Below are 11,735 nucleotides of genomic sequence, written 5' to 3'. Positions count from 1 at the left end.
AAGCAGACAGAGAGTTAAAGAAGAGAAGAGGGGGATTTTAGGTCTGAATTCACCTTGAACTTTTTAAAACCTTTTAAGGTTTTACCGAATAAAGATCTGGTCGTCTGTCTATCTATCTATCTATCTATCTATCTATCTATCTATCTATCTATCTATCTATCTATCTATCTATCTATCCATCTATCTATCCATCTATCTATCCTTCTATCCTTCTATCTATCTATCTATCCTTCTATCCTTCTATCTATCTATCTATCCTTCTATCCTTCTATCCTTCTATCTATCTATCTATCTATCTATCTATCCTTCTATCCTTCTATCCTTCTATCTATCCTTCTATCCTTCTATCCTTCAATCCTTCAATCCTTCTATCTATCTATCTATCCTTCTATCTATCCTTCTATCCTTCAATCCTTCTATCCTTCTATCTATCCTTCTATCCTTCTATCCTTCTATCCTTCAATCCTTCTATCTATCTATCTATCTATCTATCTATCTATCTATCTATCTATCTATCTATCTATCCTTCTATCCTTCTATCCTTCAATCCTTCTATCTATCTATCTATCCATCTATCTATCCATCTATCTATCCTTCTATCCTTCTATCTATCTATCTATCCTTCTATCCTTCTATCTATCCTTCTATCCTTCTATCTATCCTTCTATCCTTCTATCCTTCAATCCTTCTATCCTTCTATCTATCCTTCTATCCTTCTATCTATCTATCCTTCTATCCTTCAATCCTTCTATCCTTCTATCTATCTATCCATCTATCTATCCTTCTATCCTTCTATCCTTCAATCTATCCTTCTATCTATCTATCTATCTATATATCTATCTTTCTATCCTTCTATCTATCTATCTATCTATCTATCTATCTATCTATCTATCTATCTATCTATCTATCTATCCTTCTATCTATCTATCTATCTATCTATCTATCCATCATCTTTTAATAAAACCACGTAGAGTTCGATGCTGAATAACAGAATAAAGTAAAGTTCGTACTCTCACCTGTGAGGCTGTGATTGGCTGACCCTGGTCCAATCACCGGCGGCCGTTGTCCGGTCTCTTCCGTACATTCTCAGAGGGATCGAGCTCGCACACACAGCGGAGCACGGTGAGTGTTTCCTCGGGCTTCTCGCTGCACTAAACCCCCTCGGTGTCGGTCACGTCTCCGGCCTGTGCCTCCACCACCTCGGCCTTTAGCTCCGGGACACTTTTGTGCCTCCGACGAGACACTTCCACGGTCCTCCGGCTCCCGGGGGGGGGGGGGGGCTCGCTGAAATATCCTCTCGGGTGAAATAGCTTAGCATCCCGGGCTACATGGGCAGCTAACGCAGGCTAACGACCAACTAACGAAAACTCGGTTTGTGTCTCAAAACGCGTCGATCTCCTGTTTGTGTGTCACTTCTCCGCAGACGTGTTGTTGTTCTCCCGCGTGCGAAAACTACTTTAAACCGAAAGTGTGAAGAATTTAAAAATAACATTTTCAGAGAGTTCCGCCTGGTGCTAACTTGCTAGCTAACGTATTAGCTCCCCTGGTGTTCGCTAAATCACTGACAACAACTTGAAACCCTGAGTTCTGCAGGAATTAAAGTTTACCTGTGAGTTCAGCTGTGTTTTCCTAAATACTTTATATCTGTTAACCTTTTTAAAAACTTGTTTGTGAACAACTCGTTTCTCTGCTGCGTGAACACTGATGGACGCTAGCTAGCATTTACCCCAAAACGTAGCTGCTAGCGGAATGCTAACGGTAGAGTTTAACAACCTACTTTTTATTTTTTTTTTATTTGCGTCCACCTCCACGAACTGAAAGCGGATAAAAGTTTATTGTGGTTCGGTTCGATAGCAGCAGGGGGACTTTGACTCCCTTTTTACCGGGTGAACAGCCGCCGTCTGTCGCATTGGGAAACTAATAACCACACCCTTCCTTTCGAAACCAACTGCGCGTCAAGTTGCCACGAAAATAAGTTGATGTTCATGTCGTGTATCAGGACGAAAAACAAGACGATGGAAGCAGATAAACTCACACGAGACACTTTGACTGACTTTTTACTAAACTTTTAACCTAAATTCAATTGTTGGATTTTAATCTATTCGCTCGTTTTCTCTTCGAAACATTGATTTTTTTTCTGTTTGTTGACTTGAAACTGAAGAGTCGCTCTGAACCTGCACAACAACCATCAACTCGTGTGATTAATAGTTTAAACCAAAGATGTGTTTTTTATCATTGTTTTGTGTGTTGATCAGCAACAGGTCGTTAGTGGAGTAAACAGAGTTGTTTATGTAACACGTGACAACTCACCTCCTGACTCCATAAAGCAGATCCCCGCAGCGCCGCAGCCATATAAAGTCTTTATTAACTCGTCCTGTGGTTGTGCACACATGTTTCTCATGTAACTCTGTAACATGCACTGAACTCATGTATTCCCTTGGTTCGGTTTAGGACCAGTTTCCTGTCTGAACAGTTTGGTTGCAGCCTCGCTCTCTTGGCTTCCCGACCAGCCCCTCTGCACCGGCCCGCTGACATCGGTGTACCCGAGGATCTGCTGGCCCCCTTCCCCTCCCCAGATGTGGAGGGAGTTGACATCTGCAGCAGCCGTGTACACAGTAGGTTGAGCCGCTCTCGTTTCACCGTACAGATTTTTTTTGTGCACTTAAGCGAGAGGGGATTTGTGAACTGGGGCGAGAATTTGTTCATATTTTACTACTCTGTCGTAAATGTGCCATGAAAGTGTTTATACGCTGTTTGCACTGCAGTCACCAGCTGACACACCGGCAGCAGAAAGTAATGAGTGGGTTTAGTGAAGGTTTCAGGTCGAGGGCTTGATACTTGAAGTGTTTGAGTTTGGCCTCGTATCTTATCAGCGGAAGCTTTATCTTATCGAACGTGTTTTGTGACACCCACATAAATTCAAACTTTAAACACAGCACAATTTTCCATTGCATACACTGTGAGTCTTGCAAATGCATGCGGCGCACCGCACGCTGACGTCCCCCCCCCCCCGCAAGGTGAACCCCCGTGCACTGGTAATGATTTCAGCGCAGTGGTCATGCATGCAGCCTCTGATTCCTGTTTGTTTGGTGTGCTCGAGTAGAGGACGGTCATTACAATGGCTCTTTGTCGAGGGCCTCGTGTGCCCGTCGCACACTGTGGGTTTCTGGTGGTGCTTCATACGTCGTAGTTAGAATTGCAAATGCCGGTCGAGTGTGTGACAGAGTGGTTTTTGTATTGTTCGCCTCAGCGTTTGACAAAGGTCCCACAGATGTTGTCTGATTAGTGGATTCAAAGAGATTCTCAAATGAGATCTTACTATGCGTCCACCCCTCTTTGACATTTGTACATCAAATGAAGATGACATTTGCATTTCAGAGTAGCGTTCAAAACATAGTTCATTGAAAAGCACAGCTTTAAAAACTTTTTACAACATGCGCCTTTGTACATATTTCAACGATATTGTCTTGTGGTCATCAGCTGCCTCACTTTAGTGATAAGAAGTCTCAAACTTCACACCTCAATTCAGTCTCTCACTACTTAGCAAATTAGGAAGATCAACTCAAGTTGTATCTGACACAATCTGAAATGTCACATATGAAACCACAACAGACGATTTTAGTTTGAGGTTGTTGCTTCCCGGCAATTATTGCTGCGCACATTTTTAGCATTCACAAGTAAAGGAAATAAAATAAAAATGTACGTGGAAACTTAAATCACAGAAGAAAAGTGTTGTCACTTTATACACACCGGGTAATTCTTGGGTGTTTAGATGATCACATTCTCATTCCTGTGACTGTTCTTTTTACTGCCTGTATTTTCTAGGCCACGTACGCCGTCTAAACTGTGTCAGGCCGATGCAGTGCATGACGGGTCACTCTCCACGGCCTTTCTCCTCCATTTTACAATGAGATTAACTTATTTGTGGCACTGGAACTCGTACCTGCCAGCTGCACTCCCGTTTTCAGGATCTACTGCACTTATACGACTCCACAGTGAATCATAACGTGTTTATTATGGATTCACTTACTTATAAACAACTGATGTGAATTTCTAAACTTCAAGCGTCAGGCTATAGTTTCAGCTCTTGTTTTGTATTTTTTTTTGTTGTTAGGTTTTTGTTGGTGGATTTTTTTTTTTAAGAGGCAACACCCCTATCACCATGACAGATGCAGTCCCATGGTAGTGGGTGGGACAGATAGCTCATTTTTTGGCAGCAACATAACATTTTGATCTGCTGATGTCAGCAGGGATGTTTTCATTGTTGTAGATACTGTAAAACAGGGCGTTCACACTGTCAACAGCTTATTTAATAGCCTCACTATTTCCAGTGTACATTCAGATGGAAGCTGGTTTCAGATTTTAGTTACAGCAGCAGCAGAAAAAGTCCTGTGTTACAAACAGGCCGCTCCAATGAGTTATTGATCGTGACAGAGATTTTACACAAAAAAATTCTTATGAACCAATCGATTCAAATGGGGAAATTGTCATAATGAATTATGGATGGGATATTTTCCTAGGCACAGGGTAATTTAAATTAAAGTTGAGCTAAACAACTTGTTTAAAGGTTTGAACTTAGATGTTTTCTGTTGCTGAAAATGTCCCAGTTACGTTTTGTCCTCATCCTCCTTCCTCTGTACTTTCACAGACTCTTGTGCGGTTCAGTGAAGTTGCCCACCATGCGTGAGTACAAGCTAGTGGTGCTGGGATCCGGAGGTGTGGGAAAATCAGCACTGGTGAGTGACGGCTGCAGCATCAATGCGTTTGTGTGTTTTTAAAGGAGACGTCAGTTATATTCTAAAACAAACATATTCTGACAGTTTGAGTTAGTGCTACAAAAACAATTTGGGCTTTTCAATGCAATGATTTACTTTAGCGCTGAGAATTATTTACACAGGGCATCAAAAGGTCTTAACTATAAATGTATTTACAAAGGTCATTTATATAACTTCAAAACACTGTGATTTAAGAAAATAAATGACTGTAAAACCTTAAATACTATTGTTCCAGACCTTTAATATAATGTAAAATTTATGTGGACCTTCCATTAATGGATTATTTTTGAATTCCTTAAGCCTCCCAACAGTTTATCCAGGTTTAGTTATTATTGATGATTTTATCAGCAGTTATTGTGACGGGTGATAAAATGTCATACACATGTAAATAAATAACCCTAAGCCTATAAACAGCTAAGAGATATCAAGACAGGAATAGTTTAAGGAACACAATGATGCTTATAAAGAAACTCGGTTGAACTGGTCTGATGCTGTATTAATAATTAATAACTGCTGTTACACTAAGCTACAGCACACGGTCATTTACATGTGTCACAGTAATAATGTGTTGTTTCCCTCTGCTTCATTTGTCCACTACAGACAGTCCAGTTTGTGCAGGGCATTTTTGTCGAGAAGTATGACCCCACAATAGAAGACTCCTACAGAAAGGTAAGATCATAAACTCTTACAGCAATAGAAATGAATTTAACATTTTCAAAGCAGTTCAACGATTGACTGTGTGAAATCTTTGTTTTATCTCCAACAGCAAGTTGAGGTGGACGGGCAGCAATGTATGCTCGAAATCTTGGACACGGCTGGAACAGTAAGTCGAGACAGACGCAGTTTTCACAGACGTGATCTCATGAGATTCGGTGCAAACAGACTCCTGATGGTCTGGTCCATCTCTGATTGTTCTGTAGGAGCAGTTCACAGCCATGAGGGACCTGTACATGAAGAACGGCCAAGGCTTTGCTTTGGTTTACTCCATTACAGCGCAGTCGACGTTTAATGACCTACAGGACCTCCGGGAACAGATCCTGCGAGTAAAAGATACTGAGGACGTAAGTGTTGCTCCCTTTTAAAAAGTGTTCTAAGCATTATTTTATAATAATGCATTTATTTTTAGAATTCAGAGGGTTTTTATTTAGCCAAAAATGTGGAAGTACTAATTTTCTCTTCCTGCTACTGATACCGTGACGTATTGGCCAAAACCGAGTATCAATCCGATACCAGTGCATGAAAAACAACGATATAACACATTTTAACACCTGCAGGCTCCTAACCCTATATGGAAGTATGTAAATCTAGGAATACACAAACTATGAACTCAACAAGTTTGTCAGTTATCTTTCTTGCTTTGCGGCTGTCTTTGTTTAGTTTATCGTGTCATCTGAGTGCGTTTTCCAAAGTTTGCTGCTGCAGTTCGTCCTTTTTTCCGTTCGCCTTGAAAAACTCCTGCTCTTTCACGTGATGGTTCTTGACTGCTGAGTTGTTGAGCTCCTCGAACTATAAAATATCTCTGAAAGAAACATCATGATGAGTTTGCTTTCTCAGGGCTTGGGTTCTTAATTCACTTAATTCACCGGTGCCATATAAAGATTATTATTACAATTTGAGATACATAGTTTGATAATGTTTCAGTAGATGACGCTGTATGAATCAGTATTAAATGGCTCCAGTTTTCAGTGTCACTCAGCCCTGCAGTGCTCCAAGACACCGAGGAGAACGTTCTCCTCCCTCAGTAATAACCTTTGGTTTTTCTCTGTATAATCTGCCTGTGTCACCTCAGACTCATCACTCCCTCATTAGAGTCGGCTCTGTGGGAGAGAGGGCAGAGTGAGCGGTGGGGGGGGGGGGGGCAGGAACTTTGTGACATGGTGGAAATGTCAGAGCCGCTGTGAGATGCTCTCTGCCACTTACGCTCTTGGTCTCGGCATGTCTTTTTTTAGAATGGGGATATACAACATGCTGAGTGGGCTTTATTTATTCATAGCAAATTGACGACTGGTCTTCGTGTCTTGGTCGAGGCCTCGCTTTGTTTAAAAGTAAAGCTACAGCCAGCATCATGTGACTGGACGACTGGAAAATCCCTGTACATTTGCAAACTGTCTCTGAAGCATCTACAAAAAGTCCAGAATGTGAATGGACTCAGACAGAAACTGAATTAATTGGTTACATCATGAACATGGGGAGAATCTTCACAGATACTCTTCTCTAAAATCTTTAGCAATGGCCACACTACAGGGTTAAAGAATAAAAGCACCTCACACACTTTGGGATATTATTAAGATTCTTGCTCCAGAGGCAACGACGCACCACCTCACATCTCATGTGACCTCACGGGGGAAGCAGATGTGCACAAAGTGGAGAGCGGCCTGGAGCGACAACTTGCTCTAATGTTAATAAAAAGCAGAAGGATGAACGAGTCTGGATGATGAAAATGTTCGTAGCGACACGGTGAACACAGGTTATCTGTTCTCCAGGTGAGATGTTGTTTGTCAGTTATATCTGTCAACAGTAGCATGCTAGCTGATGTTAGCCGGAGTGTTAACCATCACCTGGCAGCACCGTCAGCTGATAAGGTCTCTGTGTCTCTAATTGGCCGATGTAATCATCCCGATTTAAAATCCTAAATATCAAACATGATTGCTAATTATCGGGGCGACCCAGATGAGGGCCCGTACATTAACCGGGCAGTTTGGGAGGTTTAAGAATGTTCTGTAATAAAAACATTGTATTGTAGTAATAAATTATTTCATTAGTTAAGAATCTTTGTACAAGCTTGAAACTTTTTCACGTTTCTATTCAATCAGGTTCCCATGATCCTGGTGGGGAACAAGTGCGACCTGGAGGATGAGCGTGTGGTCGGCAAGGAGCAGGGTCAGAACTTGGCCCGTCAGTGGAACAACTGTGCCTTTTTAGAGACTTCAGCCAAATCAAAGATCAACGTTAATGAGGTATGTTCCTATTGTACATAAAGACTGTGACATATTTAATTTAATGTTTGTTTATATGGTGTAGGGCAGGAATAGCTTGATTTTACTGAATTGAAATCAAGCTATTACAATTTGCGCTAAAAGTTAACGTGTAATAAAAGTAGATGATTAGCTGTTGTTAGTAACGACCGTGCTACAGTCACTGTTGTGACTCCAGGTGTGAAGCTGCCTCTGGCCGTCACATTGTTAACTAACAAACGATTCTGGACACTGATCTGCAGTTTCTCTCGGCTTGTGTTTGGTAACGAGGTAAATAAGACGACACAGGCAACTGAGCAGAGATTCTACTTTGTCCCTCCCTCACTCCCAAGAGCAGGGACAAACACTAACTCTCTGCAGACACTGGGTTGGTGTTCAGTTCCAGGAGCAGATGAACTATTAGGGATTCCTGCTCATCTGAGCTGCACTTTAATTGTAAAAATATAAGGTTTCACATACATTGTATATCCACGTTATTGAAACGTGACTTCAATAGCTGCAAGTCTTTCTATATATCTCTTAATGTGCTCCACCTCCATTTCAGGAGGAAGTGACTAAAATCGCATCAGTGACTATTCACTGGAGGATGTTCGCTCTGTGCTTCAGTAAAATGTCGTGACCACTGACCTTTCTCTGTCGTAGATTTTCTATGATCTGGTGCGACAGATCAACAGAAAAACGCCGATGGAAAAGAAGAAGACAAAAAAGAAGTCGAGCTGCACGCTGCTCTAAAACGCCCTCCCACTGTCGCTCAAGGCCAGGTGAGTGGGTGTAAACAGCGTTTATTCCAGACATGTGCAGAGCTGCTGCTGCTCCCAGAACATTCAGACAGCTACATTTGCATTTTATTAATTTGGTTCGTGCTTGTCTTTGGTTTGAATGATCATAATTTGGTGGCAAATTGAATATTATCCAAGCTTTTAGTCTTTTTGTGCCAATTAATGGCAGAATCCTTCATTTTGAGATGTGCTAATAAAGGTTGGAGAATATTTTTTGTCAGACTCTGACCCACTGTCCAGTATCATCCAAATTATTCTAACCTGCGTGAGTGAGAATCTATTTTACCGATTCATCTTTTAATCTAATCAAAGTTAGTTTGAATGTTTCATATGAATTTTTGATGTTGGAGCCTTTCGGGAATGCTCCTGCTGCTTCTGAGCCTCGTAGCAGTATTTGTAATTTGAACCTCCGCCGGTGTTGCTGCGTGTTCCGGCTCATTTACTTTAAATAATGTACTGCACTGATGTACTGTACTTTCAACATTAGCAGTCGGTGTTTACCAAAGCGTCCTGTGTTGTGTAGATGTGAGTCGTCTGTTTACATTCTTCTCACTTTGACATGAAAGTCCGCCTCCGGAGACTTGAAGCTTGGTCGAGTATTTAATTCAAGGTTTTTAGCTAAGCTGCAGAGAACTGTAACACTATCATCAAATAGGAGACATAATCATTTTCATTTTTATTAAAAGGGATCTTTTAATGAACACTAAGGGTTATAACACCAAGCACAACCTGTTTTTTAATGTTCCTACATTGCACTTTATACTAATTTATCTATATTAGCTTGTTTTAATCTGCATGGTTTGATGTGTCCAGTGTGCATATTTTCACTTTTATGCACCAAACAGGAGTAACACTTGTTTATTTTTGTACAATACAATGATTATTTCCCTTCTAACAAGCTAATCCCGGCCTTTCTTTCCCGTCTTGTCACTTTCCAACCTGCTCAGTGGGCGTATTATATCCTTATGTCTCGTAAACGCAGTGATGACTGAAGCTCTTGGCAGTTTCCAAGTGACACAGTCAGGACAGAACCACTTTGAGATTAAGACTTCTGCTCTAACAGTTTGTGTCCGACACAATTTATGATGATATGTATTGACTTTTCCCTTTTTTCTTTCCTCCCTTACTTGCAGAAACCGTAATGATTAAGTGTTTCCCAGTGGATGGTGCCAGCATTCCAAGTCCTCTCCAGAACATTTGAAACAGGCTGACAGAGATACACTCGCAAAAATGGCAGGAGACGGCACATACTGTCAAGATCTTGTTCTCTGCTTTTTAATGGCAAAGAAATCTGACTCTTTTTTTTTTTCTTTTTTTTTTTGTATTGTCAGCCTGATGACAACTGTTTTTGCCTTTTCTTTTTTTTGTGTCTTTTCTTCTCCAAGGTGTCTTTCCTTTGGAAATATCAGTTTAAAAGAAGAGACCGTGGGTTTAAAATCCATATATGGGAACTAAAAATGTTTTTATTAAAAGTAACAACAGTCTTTGGCATATTGTGACAATACGTCTGCAGAAGAAATCATGTGAAACGCCTTCTCGTACATTTCTGCACTAACGGTGTCAACAAAGATGCGGCATTGTCCATGAGTTACTCGCTCCTACTCACAGGGATGTGTATTGATGAGATAACATCTTTCCTAAGTGACTTTGTTTTATATTGAGAGCTGTAAGCCTTCCATATTTCCCATAATATATTCTACTTCCATTTTTGCATAATAAAACTAAGGAAATTAGTATTTTATAGACTGATGGGGGGGGGGAAATGGTTTGTTCTGATTTGTGTCTTGAGGCTGAAATTATATTGTACTAAACCAACTCTAATATTGCTTCTTGTGTTACCCTGTCACAGATGATTTTCCAGCTTTTATGAATGATTAAATTTTAGTACATTTTCATTAGTTCTCGTCTTGGTTTTTTTCCTCAACTCATTTAAATTGTTGCTGAATGTTTCAAATGTTCATTTATCTTCCGGTGTTTTATGCAGAGAGATAAATCAACATGTTATCGTGTAGCTCCGTATGTTCCTCTTGTCAGGTTTCATTTTGTTACTGCAGCAGAACCTGTTTTTAAATGAAACTTCACAATTATCTTATCAGGGAGTGAAGTGATGACTTGACATATTCGGGTTTCATGACAGAAATATTACTTCAGGTAACTGATAACAGCGCCTGCAAAACTTGAACTTTCAGGTTTTGTAGGTGCTGTTATCTCCTGATGACTAGTTTATGTTGTGAATCATAATTATGAAATGTACTCTTACATATTTGAAACTTGTGATTTTCTCAAAGTACGAAGGCTGAACTGAAAGATGTTCTTAACACTTCAGTCATCAGTCAGTCAAGTTCTCTCCTCTGCAAACGGTAGCTGAAGCAGATAATGTGCTGCTGAACTTCCTGTTGTTGCAGAGGACACCGATGTGAGAGGATCAATATCTCCTAAAGAGCCTCGACGAGCTAAACCCGTAACTGGAGTGTTTTCCTGTCGGCAGAATCGACAGCCTGAGCCCGAGTCACCAGAGTTTTAGCAGAGGAGATGGATCAGTTGATGTGCGGCGGGGAAAGGGGAAGTGAGACTCCAGACACTCGGCTGCAAAGGAAGTGAAGCGAAGTGAAGGAGAAAAAAGCAGAATAGAAAATGGTCAGGTGGTGGGTTTGGTGAGTGAAGGACGCCAACTCAGCTGCCCCACCTCTGATGATGAGAAAAGGGGCCTCTTTACAGTGTGATAACGTTAACGCGGCAGAAATAACTTTTGTGTGTGTCAATATAAAAGTGTTCTGCTACAAATGTAATATCTATAGATCCTCTATTTTTGCAAACAGTGAAACATCTCCATCTGTTGTTTCTCTGTGATGGTTTCAGGGTTTTCAGGAGGAACCATCAATTTATTTTAAACTTTTTGTTCTACGAGTTTCTAACAAATTTGTGTTTATCAAGCAGACATAAATTACGTGAAGTACATCTGGGGCTTTTGAGGCCTCTCAGCAGTTTCTGGTGATCCAGCCTTAATCTCTAATTGCCTCTGCGGTGAGTCAGACTGGGTTTTCTTCCAAATGTGTCAAGGCTGTGAAAGGGAGCTGGAAGAAACTTCTGTGAATAACAAAAAGTTGATGAATAAATTGTGGAATCCAAACATTCTGGCTTGTGGCCCCTTAACAAAAAGCATCATCTACTTTGGGCCCCTTCTCCTGTTCTTGTTTACAGTTCAA

General features: G+C 40.8%; 1 protein-coding gene across 2 annotated transcripts; it reads left to right on the top strand.

Annotated features, from left to right (window-relative positions):
• Nucleotides 1-1,020: 1,020 nt before the first annotated feature.
• Nucleotides 1,021-10,427, top strand: LOC117764251 (ras-related protein Rap-1A). 2 transcript variants are annotated; one of them, XM_034589881.1, is made up of 9 exons: nucleotides 1,021-1,122; nucleotides 2,452-2,615; nucleotides 4,649-4,736; nucleotides 5,376-5,444; nucleotides 5,542-5,598; nucleotides 5,696-5,836; nucleotides 7,589-7,732; nucleotides 8,393-8,511; nucleotides 9,663-10,427. In XM_034589881.1, exons 3-8 carry the CDS (start codon nucleotides 4,680-4,682, stop codon nucleotides 8,480-8,482), a joined length of 558 nt encoding a protein of 185 aa, XP_034445772.1. In that variant the 5' UTR covers nucleotides 1,021-1,122; nucleotides 2,452-2,615; nucleotides 4,649-4,679; the 3' UTR covers nucleotides 8,483-8,511; nucleotides 9,663-10,427. The 2 variants fall into 2 exon arrangements, with proteins under 2 accessions (XP_034445772.1, XP_034445773.1); XM_034589882.1 differs by lacking the exon at nucleotides 1,021-1,122 and adding an exon at nucleotides 1,336-1,371.
• The last annotated feature ends 1,308 nt before the right edge of the window (nucleotides 10,428-11,735 follow it).

This window comes from Hippoglossus hippoglossus, chromosome 7 (genome assembly GCF_009819705.1).
Source record: "Hippoglossus hippoglossus isolate fHipHip1 chromosome 7, fHipHip1.pri, whole genome shotgun sequence".
NCBI lineage: Eukaryota > Metazoa > Chordata > Actinopteri > Pleuronectiformes > Pleuronectidae > Hippoglossus > Hippoglossus hippoglossus.
The sequence above is the reverse complement of the archived record's forward strand: the minus strand, read 5'-3'. Positions and strand labels throughout refer to the sequence as shown.

Excerpts from the sequence above, each read along its gene's own strand:
- LOC117764251 (XM_034589881.1), top strand. The coding sequence starts at position 4,680 with ATGCGTGAGTACAAGCTAGTGGTGCTGGGATCCGGAGGTGTGGGAAAA. Across the intron at positions 5,445-5,541 it reads TAGAAGACTCCTACAGAAAG|CAAGTTGAGGTGGACGGGCA; the intron begins GTAAGATCATAA and ends TATCTCCAACAG. Across the intron at positions 7,733-8,392 it reads CAAAGATCAACGTTAATGAG|ATTTTCTATGATCTGGTGCG; the intron begins GTATGTTCCTAT and ends TCTCTGTCGTAG.